The sequence below is a fragment of the Perissodus microlepis genome, chromosome 7, assembly GCF_051167445.1.
Source record: "Perissodus microlepis isolate ML-2025 ecotype Zambia chromosome 7, ASM5116744v1, whole genome shotgun sequence".
Classification (NCBI taxonomy): Eukaryota; Metazoa; Chordata; class Actinopteri; order Cichliformes; family Cichlidae; genus Perissodus; species Perissodus microlepis.
This window is the reverse complement of record NC_140467.1, coordinates 48,149,262-48,170,141: the sequence shown is the minus strand read 5'-3', so window position 1 is coordinate 48,170,141 and position 20,880 is coordinate 48,149,262. Positions and strand designations below refer to the sequence as shown.

The following is a 20,880-nucleotide window of genomic DNA, read 5'->3' as shown; positions in this document are numbered from 1 at the left end:
GCACCTACATTTTCAAAATAAAATGCATTAAATTATTTATTTTTCCTACAAAGGCAAACATATTCCCAAATGAAAGCAGTAACGTGAATTTCTTTTGGAGACATCTCAGTTATGTTTGAGATGTGTTTAGTGTGTTTCTTTGTTTTTTATTTACAATAAACATCTAAGCTGACAACAATGTTCACAATCTGGTCATCTACAGGTATTTTTGTGTAACTATTATGCTAATTCAGTTCAGGTCAACTCAGTTTTATTATTTATCAACAAATCACAACAGCGAGGCCCTTTTTACGTTAAGGACCGTGGGAAGGAAAAACTTCTCTTTAACAGGGAAAAACGCAGAACCAGGCTCAGGGAGAGGCAGCCATGTGCCAGTTGGGGATGAGAAGAAACAAAGCAAAACAAGGACATATTCATTATTTTAAAGAAAAAACAACCTAAGCTATTAGTTTTAGCCAAAATACATGGGACACAAAAAAAATTCCATAGAAAAACGGAAATTGTCCTGGCAATTTTCTGCCAGTAGATTATCCATTTTTTCTGATCTATTTTATTGTCTTTCCATAAACCCATATCCATATCCATATTTTTATAGTTTATCTTCTCTACCATTTACTTGAAGTTCTGTAAATCTTTAAGCAAAAAATTCACCATATCCCAAGAATTTCATTAATTGAGTTTGAACCAAAATGTTAAACTAAAGATACAAGTGATCTATGGAATTATTTTTCTATCAGTTTGAGAAAATAATTTCATTTCTGACTTTTGCATTTCCACGCTCATGTAGCATCTTGCAGTTTTTGCTTACAATGACCTTGACCTTTGACCACGGAATTATAATCACTCAATCCAGCAGTTGGTGTCCTACAGATATTGTGGTCATATTGTGAGACTGGGACATATGGACATCCACACCTCAACCTGCAAGGAGGAGACATAAAGAAGTATTTACTATAAACAAGACGTTTGTTTAAAATAACCAAATATTAAGATGCATATGCATTAAAAACATTGAACATTAAACAGCTGCAAATGAGCTGTAAATATAAGTAACACTTCTGAAACACAATGAATTTGTGATATGGTCTATGTCCACACCTTACTTCCTGATAGACCTTCGTCAGTCAGTATAAGCAAATACTGATTCTTGCGGATTTCATGAGCATGATGCATTACTATATAATAAACATCTCAGATGTCTATATAGTTATTCAAACTACCCCAAGCTGGACCACCTAGCAGGTTCAAATTCTGTTTGCATACACTGAAGGAAATTCTAACAAAGTTCAGCTTCTCTGGCTAAGGAGCTAAACCTGCCAAAAACCTACCGCAAAGCCCTCCACAGCAAAGGTTGTTGTTCATTTATGACAGAAAAAATAAAGTTTGAATTGCATTGATTATCTGGAGAGGTCAGGCATTTCTGTGGAGTCACTCACATGAGGGTCAATACAGTCTTGAATGTCTCAGATTCAGATTCTGCACCTCTGGGATGGCCATTGTTTCACAAATCCAGAATCATATATCATATTATTAGCATTAACTGAGTAGTTCACAGACACTTTTCATCACCTCATTGTTTCCCAAGGCTTTAGTGGGAATTGAAGTGGTAAGGACACAATGTATAACAAAACTTTTTACAATGTTCCAGTAGGTTGTGGCCAAGGCTGCTGCAGGCCTGTGGAGGTTAATTGAATGGCAATAAGCACAAATGACCAATGCACTGAGCCGTGTTGGTTAAGGGAAAGGTATGGATGTCTTAAAAGTGGAACTCGGTGGCACACTATCTCTGTGATGGGTCCATGTGCAGTTTCTGGGTATTATAATTCTTTGTTACTGTGACAGAGCAAGCACAGGGCTCACTTGTATGACTTGTGATACAGATGAACTAAATAAACACATTTCTAAACTAGAAGGTTTTAGTGCTGTGAAAATTTCTTATTTCATACTTGTCACATTTGTCACAAGCTAAGTTCAGTTTCGTTAACTTCACCTAGGCCTGCCAGACCTGTTGAATCAAAAAACCACTTAATAGTAATTGTCTGACAAAGTGAAGTAGGCTAAATAATCTCAAAACCCAACACGTTATGCCACGACCTAAAGAAACTCAAGGGCAGCTGAGAAAGTCATTCTCAGCCTGGAAATGGATACAAAGCCATTCAAAAATTGAATTTTGTATTGTCTCAAGTTATCTTTGTCTGATATTAAAATTTGTTTGATGATCTGAAATATAAGCCTGACAAATATGCAAAAAAAAAAACCCCTAACAAATCAGAAAGGGGGCAAATACCTTTTCACAGCAAGTATTTACACCTTAAAATATGTTATCTCTAAATGCTGTTTGTTTATTAACATGTTATGGACTGTACTATATGATATTCTGCACAAATGATCATTACAGGGAGGATTCATACCTTATTCATAAGCCCTCACTTTAGGCAAACATGTATTATTCAGTGGGAACAGTTCCATCTAAAGTTTGATTTGAAGGCTTTTTGCATCTGTTCTGAAGTGAATATATAATGCTTGGAATGAGGTTGAGCACATTTCCGATAATATTTAGACTTGAGGTGCCCCAAAGTCAATCTGGGATGTGGATGAACAGACACAAGCAGCCCAGTCAGCTTAAAAATTGAAGAAATGTGACAAGTTCATCTAAAATTTTTGGAATGAACTACCTAAACTACCATAAATTTATGTGCAAGTGTACCAATGAAATTAGATGCTGTATGTGGGATAGTTATTAAAAATGTATGCACAGTTCCACCGTGCAATCACTGCAGAGATTTGTGGAAGAGCCGAAAGAAGAAATTGCTGGTGAATCAAGATGAGTGTGATTTTTTATTGTTGTTGCTATTTTTAAACCCTTAAAGTTACTGTAAATGTAAAAAAAAAAAAAAAAAAAAAGGGGGGGGGGGGTTAGATCGCGTAAAGTATTGATTTGAATTATTTCACTGTTTACATTTTTTTTTAACACATTTATAACTTATTCAGTTGTGTTTTGTTTGTCAATTAGCAAAACCCTTCTCTTTTATAATTACAGGACATTCTGACCAATGAGCAATGTGTAATTTTACACATTTATTTCCTACAATTTACAAGCCCAAACAAATGGACTGACAGCGTTTTTTCATGTACCAAAGGAGCCCTTCTTTATCATGTAGAAAAACTGAGGTGAATTGCACTTTTTATTCTTATCTTAAGATATGTTAAGTGTGTAATTACAATTCTTTACACTTACAGAAATGCAGACTTTCACTGGCCCACTTAAGTTTAAAGAGGGCTGTAGTTCAGTTCAGTTCCGTTGTATTTAATTTTATTTCTATTCAATTCAATTCAATTTTTCAATTCAATTTTATTTATATAGCCCCAAATCACAACATTTGTCTCACAGACTTTATATTGTAAGGTAAGTGTGGGAAGAAACCTTTTGACAGGAAGAAACCTCCAGTAGAACCAGTCTCAGAAGGGGCAGCCATCTGCCGCGACCGACTGGGAGTAGATATATATCTAACCTATTTATCTAATTTAATAAAACTTAAAAAGGAAAGCTAAAAGAAAATAGGGAAAAACAGAAGTGAGAGAGACAGAGCGAGAGTGAGATGAGAGGGTTGTGCTTTTATTTTGAAAAACGGTATAATTTCGTACTTTCCCCCGTCCCTGCTCGGACAGAGTTCTTTGTGGGAGCCGACGGTCCCGCACCGCTCTAGCCTTCTTGCGGGTTTCTTCTACCGTAGCAGCATAACGGGGCTCCGGCCTGATGTCCGAGCTGCCTCAGCTTCTGAAGCCTGTTTGAGAAATGTTTCACCAGAGTGCGGAGGAGGCGAGAGACACCAGCTTTAGCAAAACAGGTGGGTCTTTTGTTATTTTTCAGGGTGTTTGATATATAACCAGTTAGCTGCCGCAGACTGCTAACTGAGCACCGACATGAGACATCGTTTCCCGTCCCTGCTCTGCTGACTCTTGCTGTGGAGAGGACCACCTAACTAAAGGTCGCTCTGGGGGGTTGGATTACATGTAATTTTATCTGACTGTGTTACCGCCTCGGATTGATTTTTTTAAGCTAATGAAATATTCTCGGTCCTGTTTAAAGGCATTTTTGTCCACAGCTGAAGGCCAGGCGAGGTGTTCTGGGATTTTTAGCGCAAACAGTTTTTTGCTGATAAAACACTGAAGCTATAAACAGCAGATTAAAACACGGAAGTTTTCCCATCAGCAGCCGCAAAGCATGTGCATGCAGTGGAAAACAGGAGAGCTCTGTTTTGTAACTCGATGTTTCTCGGATATTAAGTTCACAATGAGCTGTTCTTCTTCTCATTTTTATTACTACAGAGTCACAATATACATGTAAGAGCTCTTGTGATTTTATCGCATTGCTGTAGTAATATTGCCATTGGCAGGCTAGGCACACAAATGTGGTTACAATGATTAATTTATAAGATCAGGATATGTCTTTATAAAGTAGTTTTAAACGGTTTATGTCTCAGACCTCTCATTACTGTGAACATGTGTGAGAGCATGACATCACTGGTGTACATTCTTTGTGAGTCAGCAGTTGTTAGACCTTGTCCTCTCCATCCCTTGATTTGATGCCCCAGGGCTGGGCAGATGGGCTGAGATCGGAAGCTGTGATAATTCTGCTTTGTACAAATGGGCTGTGAAGAACGATCTCAACTTTTTGGCCTGAATTTCTTTTCTTTTCATTTTCTTTTCCGCGTTCTAGGCAACAGTTTTGTGGTCAAGGACCTCTTTATAAAGTGTGAGTGGATCCATCAGTGGATTGTGGCTTTAGAAAACACTGTCACTGCTAATATGTAGTGCTGATGTAGACTAGCAACTCAACTGCCCCATAACAGCCTTATGTAGACTTTTATCAGGATTTACTAAATATTAGCTAAAATGGAAAAATAATAACGGGAAACTAATCAATGTCTTTGACTTGCTGGATCCAGATCACATAGTTATGTAGTTATTGCCACATAGTGCTGGGAAGTGCTGGAAAAATTGTTAAGTGCAGGGATCCTCCTTTGAAAAGCTAGGATCGGACCAAGGTAGGATTAGTCGGAGCAATCGTGGCTCAAGAATTGGGAGTTTTCCTTGTAATCGGAAGGTTTCTGGTTTGAGCCCCGGCTTGGACAGTCTCGGTCGTTGTGTCCTTGGGCAAGACACTTCACCCGTTGCCTACTAGTTGTGGTCAGAAGGCCCGGTGGCGCCAGTGTCCGGCAGCCTCGCCTCTGTCAGTGCGCCCGAGGGTGGCTGTGGCTACAATGTAGCTTGCCATCACCAGTGTGTGAATGGGTGGATGACTGGTTGTGTAAAGCGCTTTGGGGTCCTTAAGGACTAGGACAGCGCTATACAAATACAGGCCATTTACCATTTAGTCTTTTCATATATGATTTCTCACCTCATTATCTTCAAATGATACATTATTTGTACCACACAGTGTCAAAATATGGTGGAAAAAAGCTGATTTTTGTCGCTTAAAATTGATATTCAACTCCAGCACATTTGGAGCATCAAGCCTGGACTGGATGCTGTTGACACAACCCTGAGATCTGGGTGTAATACTTTCAACAACTGTGAACTGATGAAGGGATCCAAAACACGCTGTTCCTTAGTCATCTCTGCTGTATGGTACGTGATAACAGGGCGTAGAAGACGTTAGTAAAGTGATGCTCTCTGTTGCTTTGGAGGTCCTATAAATGTTTGCGGCACTTAAATGGAAATTTGTGAAGTAGTTGCCAAGGGAATATTGAGAGATGTTTCAAACACAGAGGAGTTTATAGCGTGTATCAATCTAAGTGAATGTAATAAAACTTCCTGCCTGCAATAAGTGCTGGCAGCACTGATATCTGTCCATCTTTCTGTCCACATGTGTACAGTTGCAAGAAAAAGTGCTGACCTTTCAGAATTAACCAGAATTAATTAGTTGTGATGTGGTCTTCTGCTAAGTTACGCTAATAGGCCGTCATAATCTTAACTGGAAAGACACAGTCATGAGTGAGATGTCATTACTGTGCAAGTGTTGAACCACACTTCATTTCTTTAGGGGTGGCTTCTAATGATCTTGAAAGTCAATATTTGGTATGACTACCTTTGTTCTTCAACACTGCCTGAACTCTCATAGGTAGCTTTCTTGTAATTTCTATGGGTAGTCTTCAGGAATAGTTCTTCTGGAATTACATGCAAAGCTCTTCTACGATGTTTGCTGGTATTGCATCATGGATCAAAATCTAGGGGCACTTTTGTGCTTTCATAATTCCATTAGTTTTGATAATATTCCCAACACCCCTTGTTAAAATTCAACCCCAAACCATGACTGAGCCTCCACCGTGTTTTGGCTGTACATACTCCCAGTTGTACCTCTCTCCTGACCTCCTCCTATGACACTTTGACCCCAAAGCTTCAAATTCATCACTCCATAAGACCAGCTGTCGCTGATTTTTAGCTGAGCTCATATCTACCTCAGCTTTTTCTCCCTGTTTCCCTTCCTTAAAAATGGCTTCTTTGCTGCATTTTTTTTTTCATTTTCATATACTGCAAAATTATTTTTATGCCTGAAACTTCTACTTTTGTCCTCCGCTTGTGCAATTTCTTCATGCTGATGTATGCCAAGTTTTTAGCTAATGGATATTTGGCAATCAACTTGGAGCAAAAATAGTAACGAACTGTCGAAAGATGCAATTTAAAATGAGTTTGTTGCTAAGTTGTCTGCTATGTGTAGACACAACACTCGTTCATCCCTTGAGTTAGGTGTCTTGTTTATGCTTGAGTGGGTCAGTGTTAAGTGAAGTAAATAAACAAATAAATGAAAATAATTTCTCTAAAAATACTCGGATACTCAATCAATCAAAAAGCAGCCAGTTAGTTAAGAAAAAAGTTTTGAAAAACGTTCAGAAAGCCTGGAGAATTGTTGCTCATGACCACTTTAAACAGTTACAATAAAGTCTGGCTCCTTGGAAGCAACATTTAAAGAAATTCGTGGTGGCTTGAGACATGGGCTTATCTTTATTTTTTTTATATGTTTTGAATCAGTGTCCTGTTGTATGACCCAGCCTTTCAAAATCTTCTGCTCGTAGACTGCTGAATTAAACACAAAAATTAAATTCAGTGTTTTCGATTGGAAAGTCTTCTGAACTTGCAAAACAGCTCCAACCCATAATGCTGCCTCCACCCTGCTTCAAGGTTTGGATTAACAGGCATTTCTAATCAAATATAATATTCTACAAAGACGTCCTTCCAACATACTCCTCTCTGATGACTGTTGTATAGTTGTGGCAGACTTGTGATATGCTAGCTTTGCTGCATTATTTTTTAAGTTCTATTTGAAGGTTTTTGACAGCTCTCACTGTATTTGGCTTTGCATGTGCATTACCATCCCTTTTGGGTGATAGTAGTGTATTATATCCTTGCAAATGCCAGTAAAAAAAAACCAAGGAATTATTAAGGCATAAAGTATCTCATTTTTTAATTACTATTTGAATATTCAAAAATCATATCAGTTTTTAAATATCCAGCCTAGTTGAGTTGAGCTTTTAGCCTTAGTATAGAGTGCCCTTTTCCCTCAAAGCATGTTGTTTATCTTTGCCAACAAGTTCAACTTTGTCTCTTCTGTCTACTAAAAGTTTCTCCCAAAGGTGTCATGTGCACATTCAGTGGGCTTCAAATCACATTGGAGACATGCTGTCCGTCGTTAACACCATCTTGTTCAGTGTTTTCTCATCATGGACACATAACAAAGATTATAGCACGTTTTTCTTTTTCCTTTTCTTTTTATTTTGTTATCATTTTGGGGTTTTTCTCATCTCTTTCACGATTGCATGCTGTGCTCTGATCTTTGCACTACGCACACTCTTGTCCTGCGCTGCCTGTATGTGTACATTGATGATGACCTTAAGTCCTTAGAAAGTCCTTCAGTCCTTTATTTTTTTAAGGTCTTTGAAAAGTTGTTGGTATTAAAGTATGCCTACCACCAAAAATCTATCCTAAGGAGCAGTAGGGAGTGGCACCCATACGAACCTGCGACTTATTCCTGTGGGATTTTAAGTTTAAGCCCCACAGGAAGAGGGTTTTTTTCCCCTCACTGGAGTTCATTTAGTTTTTGGAGATTAGCTGTCAGATATCACTTAAAGCTACTTGGGGTTGCTTGGGGTTATTTTAAAGGAAAGTCCATTATATACTGCAAAAGAGGCATGTCCATTTGTTTTTGTGACAAACCAAATGGACACTAGTGTCCTTGAGGGAAATTATTTCTGGCTCTGTAATACACTGGCTGTTTCGGTGGTCAGGTTCACCTGCACTTCGCCTGCACAAAGGCATCTCTGTTTGAGAAAGAAAATCAGGAGAAATGTACTGCGGTGACATAGCAAACAAGAAAGAACACAGTCACTATATTATCCTGTCTTGACCTTTTTTATTTTACACCAGGGATAGTGACAGGAAGTCCTTAGTTCCTCAGAGAAGTCCTTGGTTGAAATTATTAGAGGGATGATTTTGGAGAAGTGTAGGGTGGTTCAAGGTAAGCTGCTTGCAGACTGGTGTTTATTTTCCTGTGCCAGGATGAAGTGAAACAAACCTCGGATGTTCTTTTGAATTAAAGATATTAGTGGCACATTGTGACCTTACCGGATCATCCATTATTATTGTTAGGGTTATTTCAGAGCCTGGTGTGAAATTCTTGGAAGATCTTGGCAATTAGTTTATGTTACATGGAACTTGGAGTTTATACTAGCTTATTGTGGCAAACTTGTGATCTAAGCGACACACCAATGACTTCAAGACACGAAAGTGAAAATATGCAGCAGTTTCACTGTATTGCAAAACCAGAATTTCCATCTGTCACATTTTAAAGTTGAGCATGTCAAATGCTTTTGGGTTTGTCATGAATCTGTTGTGGTACAGGGAAGTGTACACTGCATTGGAGTCAAAGATAGCCTGTTGTGGAATAACACCATCTGACTGGTTACAGTTAAGGGTATTGTGGCAGCTGTTGGGGTCTCAGTGTGCTGTAATTTCTGTGTTAAAGCAAAGCAGAGGCCTAACGAAGGAGGCCAACAGCGACTCCGCTGCCATTCTGGTTTGAACTGGATAAAAAACAATGCTTTTTTTGTGAGGACTTGCACAGCTATCTTCTTTCACAAGGTAGGGGGTGGTTGAACAAACAGGGAGATGCAGTTTTTGTTGTTTTTGATTCTTCCTTACTGTTATAAGAAGAAAAATAAGTAGTACTATTACAGTTGATTTGTTTTTTCTTCTACTATCAGATTTGTGTCCACATGAAACTGTATTTCTGTGTAGGAGGTTATACTTGGGCTAATATGATCCTTTAAAACATCTTGAATTGTGAAAAAAAAGCTGCTTTGACTGCTCTATTTTTTTATTGTTCACTCTATTGTTATTTACTGTTTGAAAAAGATGCCTGATTGTGGTTTTTACACACATACTCAAGCCTCAGGAGTTTTTCACTTTGGGGGATTTGTGTTTTCGTGTGATCAGCAGCAGCTTTGTGTTCAGTAATGGGTTTAGCATCCATTTTCAAGTTGTTTTTCTTGATTTTAATTTAAGTATTCCTGCTTGTTCGGATTGTTCACTTTTTGGGGGAAAACAATCAGGAAATTTGTTGGTTTTGCAGGATTTTACATAGCTTCTTGGGAGAATACATTCCTTCGTGGCCCTTTCTGTAAGGAGTAACATGTTAAAACGTATTCATTCTGAGAAAGGGCTACGTAGCAGTACAGGTGGAGACACCGAGTCTGTATGAACATGCCTGCTTCGGGGTCTGTGCTGCTATTGCCTCTGCAATGTGCTGTGTCCCATGCAAGATGCTCAGAGGATCTTTTGTTTAGTTGTAGGACAAATAGCTATCAGAACTATCGTGTTTTGTGTGTTTCTAGTCTGGTAACCTCCACTTCTTTGCTCATAGGTGCTTGTTGGGCTACATCAGGATAAAAGGCAAATTGTAAGTTAGTGCTACTTGTGTGTGTGGCATTTATTAATTTGCTGTCTGACTTTTTAAAATATTCACATCAATATTGACATAACATAAGAGCAAGAAGGCAAGACTAAAGCAAGCTTCCTTCTAATTGTGCAGTGTAAAATGAAAGGATTGTGTTTATCCTGCTATATGAAATGGTGATGTTATTATGGTATCCATTTAGTACTATTTTCAGTGCTGTGATATTCTCCAAGACACATTGTGGCAAATATGTTTGATTGCTGTTGGGAATATGGGTTTCCACTGTATAGATGGTTTAATAATTTGAATCATATTTCATGCAAAAAAACAAGACATCCAAACATTTGCTTCTCCAGTGCACCATCAGACTCTCTCTGGTTTATGTATTTGTAAATTGACTGTGTCATAGTTTTGGAGTGTAATTTGTAAATGTATCCTTTCAGGAAACCGTAGTGGACATTCTTCACTATTTCATGGCATTTTAGAAATAATGAATGAGGAAATAATTAGAGGATTAATTCCTAATGAAAACAATGGTTGGCTTAATCCCAGAAACTGGCATAGAAGCTATTAAAGAAAAACAGAGCTATTCAGCTGGATTTCATAAGGAAAAAGCTTAAAATATTCACAACCAGCTGCCACAGTCAGCTGCCAACAGGCAGGAATAATATTTTGAGTGTAATTTATGTAAAGTTTTGCCCCAAAGCATTAAGGTTTTCAAAACACAGTTTAACCTAACATGTCATGAACTAATCCTCTGTTGTCTCTGCTTTTTTAGATAAACCATCATGATTCCCGTCACAGAGCTCCGATACTTTGCTGACACCCAGCCAGCGTACCGCATCCTGAAGCCATGGTGGGACGTTTTCACAGACTACATCTCAATCGTCATGCTGATGATTGCGGTGTTCGGCGGGACGCTGCAGGTCACACAGGACAAGATGATCTGCTTGCCTTGCAAGTGGGTCGTTAATGACTCGTGCGAAGTCATGCCCATGCCGAATCTGACCACCCACTACGCACCGGAACCCAAAGGCATTCAGTATGACCTCGACCGACATCAGTATAACTATGTAGACGCAGTCTGCTATGAGAAAAAACTACACTGGTTTGCCAAATATTTCCCCTATCTGGTGCTACTCCACACTCTAATCTTCCTGGCCTGCAGCAACTTCTGGTTTAAGTTCCCCCGCACGAGCTCTAAAGTGGAGCATTTTGTCTCCATCCTCCTCAAGTGCTTCGACTCCCCGTGGACAACGAGAGCTTTGTCTGAGACCGTGGTGGAGGAGAGCGACCCCAAGCCTGTGGGGAAAATGAACGGTTCGATGGACAAGAAGGCCTCAAGCGTGAGCGAGGATGTTGAGGCCAGTGTGCCCATGCTTCAACGAACAAAGACCAGAATTGAACAAGGAATTGTTGATCGCTCTGAAACTGGAGTTTTAGATAAAAAGGAAGGGGAGCAGGCCAAGGCCCTTTTTGAAAAGGTTAAAAAGTTCAGAATACATGTAGAGGAGGGTGATATAGTGTACCGCCTTTACATACGTCAGACCATTATCAAGGTAATAAAGTTTATACTGATATTTGGCTACACAGCCCACTATGTAAAACACATCAGCTTCAATGTGCTGTGCACAGAGAATATTCAGAATCTAACCGGGTACAGCTCGTTCCATTGCGCTCATCCGTTAGCAACTCTTTTCAGGATTTTGGCCTGTTTCTACATCTCCCTGGTGGTGGTTTATGGACTCATCTGCATGTACACTCTTTGTTGGATGCTCAGCCGCTCCCTGAAACGATACTCCTTTGAAGCAATCCGCGAGGAAAGCAGTTACAGTGACATCCCAGATGTAAAGAACGACTTTGCCTTCATGCTGCACATGATAGATCAGTATGACCCTCTTTACTCCAAGCGCTTCGCTGTGTTTCTGTCAGAGGTGAGTGAAAACAAGCTGAGGCAACTCAACCTGAACAATGAGTGGACACTGGAGAAGCTACGGCAGCGTATCACCAAGAACTCCCAGGAGAAGCTGGAGCTGCACCTCTTCATGCTCAGCGGGATTCCAGACACGGTGTTTGATCTGATTGAACTAGAGGTGCTCAAGCTGGAACTTATTCCAGATGTTACTATCCCTCCAATCATCGCCCAGCTTTCCAACCTAAAAGAAATGTGGCTCTATCACACCCCGGCTAAAATTGAGGCTCCAGCTCTGGCCTTTCTAAGAGAGAATCTGAAGTCCCTCCACATTAAGTTCACTGATATCAAGGAGATCCCCTTGTGGATCTACAGCCTGAAGAATCTCAGAGAGCTGCATTTAACCGGGAACCTGAGTGCTGAGAATAATCGTTACATTGTCATCGATGGGCTCCGAGAGCTCAAAAGTCTCAAAGTGCTACGGCTTAAGAGCAACCTCACTAAGCTTCCCCAGGTGGTAACGGATGTGGGTGTGCACCTTCAGAAGCTCTCCATCAACAATGAGGGCACCAAACTAATGGTGCTCAACAGCCTGAAGAAAATGGTCAACCTGACTGAGCTGGAGCTCATTCGTTGCGATCTCGAACGTATTCCGCACTCCATCTTTAGCTTGCACAACCTGCAGGAAATCGACCTGAAGGACAACAATCTGAAGACGATAGAGGAGATCATCAGCTTCCAGCACCTGCACCGCCTCGTGTGCCTGAAGCTGTGGTACAACCAGATTGCCTATATCCCCATTCAGATCGGAACACTCACCAACCTGGAAAGGCTCTATTTGAATAGGAACAAGATAGAGAGGATCCCCAGCCAGCTTTTCTTCTGCCGCAAGTTGCGCTTCTTAGACCTGAGCCACAACAATCTGACCAGCATCCACCCAGATGTGGGCTTCCTCCAGAACCTGCAGTATTTTGCAGTGACAGCAAACAGGGTGAGTAGCGAAGAATTTCTTAAATTATTCATTGTAGTAAAAGTTCTCAAGTTCTCTCATTCTGCAGTCATGTTTCCACCCCTTTATCTTTCTCATAGATGTCAGTAAGGTTAGCTTAAAAACCCGATAAGTTGTTGACGAAGGTCAGCCATTATAAATATCTACATGTTCCTGGTGTAGAATTATGCCTTTGAAGATAACAGTAGGACTGTAGTGCTTCCCATACAAAGACTTTACTTAGGTGGACCACCCAGGTATATTGACAGCTGTCCAAGTCTTTGTCTAAGGGTGTTTTTATAGTTTGTTTACGCTGGTCTAAATTAGTTGATGAATTTGTAAACTTGTAGCTTTTTCCTGTGGTTTGGCTTCTTTTCACACACAAAAAAATCCAAGTGAACTCCAAGCGGACCAAAATGTGTCATTGCTATGTATTTATTACAAAGTGTATATGGTATTATTTGTATAATGTGTCGCTTTTCTCCACAAATCTAGCCTCCCTCACTGTGTTAAGGTGGCAGATTATCATAAACTTGGTTATTTTTCATTAACATGTTCAATCTTGCTAAAAATTCACAGTTGGATTGAAGCCTGTGGTTTCTGGTGAAGGAGATCATTTAAGCCTTAACTCAGTTATTTGCTTTGGGGCATTTCATTCACATTTGTTTACTGTGAGAATTTAAAGAAACACTTGGTGAATTCTCCTGATAATACTGTTTTGAACACTGAGCATGCATACAGCATCATGTGTTTTTCAGTAAAGGTTATTATTACTGCTGTTTTACTAGACTTTCTACTGCGCTTGCATGCTGAAAATAGCTTCCAGCAGGTTTGTGTGCGGCTACAAATAGCTCCATTAAATGGGGTCCTTTTGATGTTTCGGGCTCTCGGGGCCTCTTTTCCTTAAAATCCTCTTTAAACTTCCAGCACATTATCTATCCAAATAAAAAAAAAAAAGGTTTTTAATGTTTAGAAGTTTTTAACAGAGTGTGACTGCATTGTTGTTTTCAAACAGAGGTTCATGGTACACAAAGTAAACTCAAGTCCTAAATGTGTTCAAACCTTTAAGTCTTTAGCAGACATGCACAAATTGTGAAATTCTTTGCCTGTATCACATTCTGGTGGTTACATCGCAAACCCACTGTTATTTTATTGTTCTAAATATCACATTTGAGTGAGATTAAATTCCAGTTTTACGTAGTATTGGGTGTTTGCTCCATAGTGTAAGTCGCTGGGTCAATTCAGAATGGAGACTAGCCTCTTTATGGGGTTGTGTCAGGAAGGGCATCCTGCGTAAAATTCGTAATCAGATGTAAAATTGTTCTGTCAACCCGTAGCTTTATTGTTGAGTGCAAAACCCATGACGTGGGAATGTTTCTTTTAGCTAAGCTTCGAAAAACCTGGTTGCATACATTGATTGGTCAAACACATGAATGTAGTATCGCTTTAAAAAATCCGGTAAGATTTGAATAAAACATCAGCTGTCTAAACATCACCTGTCCTCTGCTCGGTTGATCCTGAGTAATAGGACAAGTTTCTTTGTTAATAGCTAGCACTCCAGCTACCTAAACTAAGCTGGTTAAAAATGCACACAGTAGTTATATTTAGTAGAATTGTGTAATAAGGCTTTAACAAAAGATTACAAGTAATCTAAAATGATGCCTAGATTCTGTTTACTGGTGTGATACTCAACTCTCAGAGCCGGCATCCAAGAACAGCTGAAATTAACCAAACCTGGCAAAACATTTGAACCAATCAAGTCACATTTAACTCAATGCTGTTTTGGAGGTGGCAGCAAGAGATTCCTTGTCAGTCGCCATTACAGATGCTTTATTTTATGGTTATCATAATTAAAATAACCCAGCTGTTTAAAAGTCTTTTATCTCGTTATTAACCGTCTTTAAGTTGCTATAGTAAATGTTGGATCTGCTCATAGCAGTCACCAAAGTCGATACTGGCCTACACCGTGTTCACCCATATATAACTGCAGGCCTAGATTTAACCTAGTTTTGATTTTGTTCCTGTGATCCTGCCTGTTTGTCGTAGTTTTAATTGGTTAGCATCTGAAATTAATGTGATCTACAACTGAGCTGCTTATTATGTGAAACATGTTTTGCTTAGTAACTGCCTCAGCAGGCCAGGGTAACTGCAACCTCCTCCTTTCCTCTCCATTTCAGATTGAGACGTTGCCCCCAGAGCTGTTCCAGTGTAAGAAACTTCGTACTCTGAATCTGGGGAACAACTGCTTGCAGACTCTACCATCACGTTTTGGGGAACTGACCGGGCTGACTCAGCTGGAGCTGCGAGGGAACCGTCTGGAGTGTCTTCCGGTGGAGCTCGGCGAGTGCCGACTGTTGAAGAAGAGCAGCCTGGTGGTGGAGGAGGACCTGTTCAACACGCTTCCCTCAGAAGTGAAAGAGCAGCTGTGGAGGGCCGATAAGGAACAAGCCTGAGCCGAACCACTGTGGACAGCTGCAGAGGGGAGAAGTTTGATCAGAGGAATGAAGAAGCAGTGAAATTTTGTGAAACTTTGAAGGAGATGCAGCAGTTCTGGCCCAACAGGCACAGGAAAGTGATGGCTTTTGGAATTGTCTCATGCCTGCCAGTGGAATAATCTCATAACCTAGCTTGGCGATGAAAGGTGGTTTGGTATTGTGGCCTTTCAGTGTTTCATCCAGGTGATGTTGAGTATGCATGCCACAATAGGAACTGTCCAAAGCAAACCCGTTTATTTAAACTTGCACGATTCAACCTTGCCAGTGATCTACATGTGCTGATTATCACTACTTTACTATCAACAGGAAATATGCACAGAAGAGTGTTAGCCTGACGTTCTCTGGCCTCGAGACTGAAAATCACTTTTGAGTTTTATACGGTTATATCTGCAGATGAGGTGCAGCGTGCCTCACTGTGCTAGCAGATGTAATCGAACAAATTACAGCGCAACTGATAGCCGATGTGTTGAGGCATGAAGCTTCGCCGTGTTGTTTTTCCTTCTGGCTTTCTTTATGCTCGACTTACTCTGAGGCATTTTTTTTACTTAGACAAAATGACTTGATGAAGATTAGCAAATCATCTCACGGGTGATCTCACAGCTTAGGCCTTAGCTCAGAAGACGAACTTCAAAGAAACAAAGCTGTCAAATATTCAGTGGAAACAAATGGGAACACACGCTACAGTTCAATGTCTAAATACCCTGCAGTTGTTAAACTATAACATCAGTCTGTGAGGCAGGCTGTTTGTTAACTGCATGGGAAGCTATGGTGGAGAAATCCATCTTCTTTCTTTGAATCTTTCTGTTTCAACGAGCATTATAATTTTTTTTGAGTGTGTTACTTTATCAGATTTAATATGACACCTTGTAATGTGTTGGGAAAAGGCCAAGAATTTATTTTGGTGTACTTTTAAATTGTACCATACATTAGCATTATGTTTGGGCCTGTGAGAAGGGCTGTTTTATTGTGAATAATGGAATGCAATGTTATGCACAATAGACGTGTAGTTTTGGTTTTGCATTTATTTTAAAAAGAAATTGTCAAAGCTATACCCATATTATTGTTATTTTCTTTGCTATGTTGTAATTACATGTAATTATGTGAGGTTAGCTGTCCTTGCATTACAAGTCACAGCGGATTTCTTTTGGTTTTGTTTTGTTTTGGGTTTTTTAGTTAAAATATATGGAGCATAGATACTGCTAATCGCACATCGAGTAGATAATACACTTAAAAAATGAACAAGAATGAAGGTACTTCTTTCTTCTTTTCTTTATTCCTCTTTTTTAAATGCGCCATATGATTTATGAAGCTTTAGTCAAGCTTTACATGTGTGGGACTCCCAAAGGAAATGAACTTCAGATGTGATAATGGAAAGTTTAGATACTTCCTGTTTGAGAAGAGTTGAGTCAGGCTTCAAAAGCAGACACTTATATGTAATCTGTTTATCTAAGTGACAGATGAGGACAAACAGGAAATGGAAGAATGGAGAAACATTTAGATCAGACAACAGAAGGGAAACATTTGCAGACAGAGGGAGAGAGAAACCGAACATGCAATATGTGATTCCCACCATCTATGGACCAAATTAATGTAACATGCGTGGTTAGCTTGAAACACTTTTCTTATTAAGGCCTTTGGTTTTAATAGCATCATTTGGACTAATTCTGCCATGTTTACCCCAGCCAAGCATCTCTTGCAGCTAATATGGCCTTAGATTTTACAAGCTTTATACCCCAGGAATGATTGCAAACATCACAATCTTGGCTCGTTTTTTATTTCTTGTGCTGTAAAATGTATAGCTGAAATATTTAATGTGTTTGTTTCATGTGTACCGTATTCTTCCTACCTGCTGTTTTTCTCTTTTGATTCAAGCTTTTTAAAGGAAGGTTAACTCTAATGATACAATTATACCTTTGTTCACGGTATATTTTGTTTACTGAGGCCTTGACTGAATCCAAATGTCCTTGTAGGGGGAACTAGTAAAGCGCTCCCATGCGGTATTAAAAGGCACAAATAGGAGCTTTAGCTTTATGTGAGCTGACGAGCAACTAGTGCTAACATTGCAACAGAGATTGCAGATGGAAGCAAAAAGGGAATAATGCCAGAGAAACAGATTCATCCACAGGAAATCTCAGCTTTCCTGGAAAGGATTGAATGCTTAAATTGAATTTCTTGCATACTGCGGGATAAACGTGAGCAGTGCCAAGTATGCGGATAGGGACTGTTGGCCTGCCGGCCTGCCAATCAATCCACAAAAATAGGCAAGTAAATAATGTAGTAACATAGAAATGTGTATGATGTTGGGCTATAACTGGCAGTTTACTCTGAGTTAGCCCATCTAGTCTGATTATTGATTGTTATTATTTTTTTTAAAACAATGTATCATGTTGTTCTTCATTGTTGCCAATACGTAGCGTTCCTGTTATTGCTAATTAAGGTTTTTATTTCAGGAAAGTGTCACTTTCAAAGCACTAATAACTGGCCTTAGTCAACTTTAGGTTGTCTGTAAAGCTTTCTGTTTGCACACAGCACTTAAGCAGTGTACAGTGGTACTAATGGTAGACAGGGCCCGACCGATATTGATACCGATATTTGGTGACTTAAAAAGCCAATACTCCGATATTTTTCTTTTCTCTTTCAAACGCACTAAACATAAACAAATTCTCCTGATGTATTTTATGTGTCGTTATTTATTCACCTCCACTCTGCTGGGATCAGGCGGCTGTTGTGTTTGCGTCGTTCCAAACACGCGTTGATGAAAGGGAAGTTGCAGACTGCCCTCTGGTGGACAATCTATGCAACATCAACACTCATGACATGGTTGAAGGATGTTTCTCCTGTCTCTTCTTTTTTAAAGTTTTCATTTATCAACAACACTGTTGTAAATGCCAATACCGATACATTGGCGAATAGCTAATATCGGGCAATAATATTGTTGTGTTTTAATGGCAGACTTTAGATTTACAAAGCACTGGTTGCTTGATTTGAGCCCAAGGATAACAACTGTATGCACATTTTTTGTTATAAAATTTTAGCCTTAACATGTGGGTCACATCATTAGTTCTGGGAGTTCAGACATATATAAAAACCTAAATTATTTCCTAGTAGAGCCTGTATAGTCAGTATAACTCGCGAAGATGGATGGTGCTCATTCGCACTCTCTCACACTACTTTGTCAAAATTCCCATGAATATGTTTTTATCTGGTGGTTTGTTTGTTTTTCGTGCGTATGTTTAGACACATACGCACAAATATTATGATGACGAGTTGCCTTGGTCATTTTTGTTCTGTCCTTCGAGCTGTGACTCAGCTCTACAGTCCTTCACCGTCATGTCCCTCTGAGTCATGCGTCTAATTTTCAGCCCACTCCCTTTTCTGTTAGTGAATCAGGTGAATGTCCGAGGAAAAGGTCAGTCAGACATTCCCACGAAACCAAAAGGAGGAAGTTTTGATGACTCATACGTGCTCCTTGGTTACAAGAAAACTCTAGCAGTTTCAGATATAGTCTCAGCCCATTTTCACCCAAACACATTAAGTCAGTGCGTCTAAAAGCTTTTCTTGTTTTTGTTCTTCTTCTTTTTTGTTATTTTCCAGCTTTTCCCAATTCCTTTTGTGTGTTTCTAAATTATGTATCACTTAAGCAATGTTTGTGTGAAGCAGCGTGACTAGTCAGTTTATTCTTGCTCATAATCATCATTCATATTGCTGCTGGTTTCCCTTTGGACATTGCTGTTTTTGAATAAACAAAACAGGACTTCACAACTGAGCAGAAACGACTCTCGACAATCTTGACTTACTGTAAATGGAGGTGAGCTCACCCTCCAGCGTGGGCATTGTGTACATCAGTATATCATCTGTTAATATTTCCCAAGATTGTACATTTCCAGACAGTTTCATTTCCTTTTCATCGCCCTAGATTTTTCTTAAACTGCCATGGTTGCATTATATTTCTGCCTGTGTATGGAACATAAATCATGATTGTATTTGCTCTGTACAATTCATCTCTGTATTCTGATGCCTGTAGATCAGGGAAAACGGTTCATTTCCATCCATTTCATTTGAAACCATGTGTGCGTTGATACTGGAAGGAATGCTTTTAAACCTAAGCAGCGATCACGTTAAATGTAAACTAAAAGTTGGATGGACGGACTTGTTTCACTCAGCACTGTCTGTATCACAAGGCCTTTTACTAATTGTTGCCAAGTGGACTGAACACTGGCTTTTTAAGTGGGACGTCTGTAACAATGGACAACTGAACTTTGCCTAATGTTCAGGCTCTCCTTTTGTACCATTACAATATATGAAAATAAAATAAAGTTAAAATTCTGTTTCTTGAGTGCGTTGATGATTGTTGGTCAAGTCCTGAGCGCTATGTTTGTTAGACCTTTGCTACTACTGACATCTGACTTGCCTTTCTCTTCCTCGGAAGTGGAACATCCAGAGTATGCAAAATCATTTTTAGCAGCACACTGTGCACCCACTGACTAAGAGAAGGACAATTTGTTGTCAGTGTTCGCCCTTTGCTGCACTTCTTGTAGGAGAGGTTGAGATGACCCTTGTTTGTATCCACTCTTACTGAACAGTTTTTTCCTTCTCTGATATTTTTTAGCACATTGTAAGTACAGATTATAGTAGTTTTCTACTTTCCAGTCCTGTTAATCATCTTGTGATTCTTTTAGAGAGATGTATTAGAGTAGAGTAGTTGTTCTCAGTTTATTAAGTAGAATTACGGTTACATGCGTACATGGCTATATTCAGCAGTGTGGGAATCACCACACACCCCATGATACTTCACTTATGATACAGTATTTTGCAGTTTGCAAAGTATTGCAGTAACATATAAATTGTCTTCAAAGTTAAACTTTTTCAATATCTGTTTTATTTAATTAAAATGTTTTAATTCATTTTACATTTTTTATTTTAAAAATGTAAAATGAGACAGTCAAGCACACCGACACTAACAAAAAAACAAATGTCGCCATATGTAGGAGTCAGTCGGCGAACAAGTTGAATGAGGTCAAGTTGGCAATTGCGTGAAATGTTGATATTGTGATAAATCATCAAAGCTCACATTTCATTTGCTGTCTAATTCATATTTAACTAATTTATTAAATTTTCGCTCAGCAGTCTTTCTGTTCTAAAGGAATACAAGCAGCTGGCAGCCAGCTTGACAAAGGGCCATTCAGACTGATGGCGACATGCTGGTAATCTGTCTGCATTCAGAAATAAGACAGCAATTATTTTCAAAACTTCAAAAATTTGTCTGAGAGTAATTGCACACAGTCCAAGTCAGACTGCAGTTGTTAAATGAAATGCAATCATCAGGCAGCCACCAAAGTGTTTTTTATAGATGGAAGGAGGCTCATGTCCTACTCGTGTGACTGAACCGTCTGCTTGCGCTGAGTTAGGAGGCAGCTTTGTAACCCGTACCTTGACATTATTGAACAAGTGTGGGATCATCTTGACAGAGATTGGAAAAAGAAAACAGTCATCATCCAAAGAAGAGCTTTAAATGTCCTGCAAGGAACCTAGA

The 20,880-nt window shown here is 39.4% G+C and overlaps 1 protein-coding gene across 2 annotated transcripts; it reads left to right on the top strand.

Moving 5' to 3' along the window:
* The first annotated feature begins 3,658 nt into the window (after positions 1–3,658).
* Positions 3,659–19,673, top strand: lrrc8aa (leucine rich repeat containing 8 VRAC subunit Aa). Of its 2 annotated transcripts, none has more exons than XM_084935585.1 (3): positions 3,659–3,848; positions 10,731–12,855; positions 15,030–19,673. In XM_084935585.1, the coding sequence occupies exons 2-3, from the start codon at positions 10,741–10,743 to the stop codon at positions 15,303–15,305; spliced, it is 2,391 nt and encodes a 796-aa protein (XP_084791711.1). In that variant the 5' UTR covers positions 3,659–3,848; positions 10,731–10,740; the 3' UTR covers positions 15,306–19,673. The 2 variants fall into 2 exon arrangements, with proteins under 2 accessions (XP_084791711.1, XP_084791712.1); XM_084935586.1 differs by lacking the exon at positions 3,659–3,848 and adding an exon at positions 8,408–9,138.
* The last annotated feature ends 1,207 nt before the right edge of the window (positions 19,674–20,880 follow it).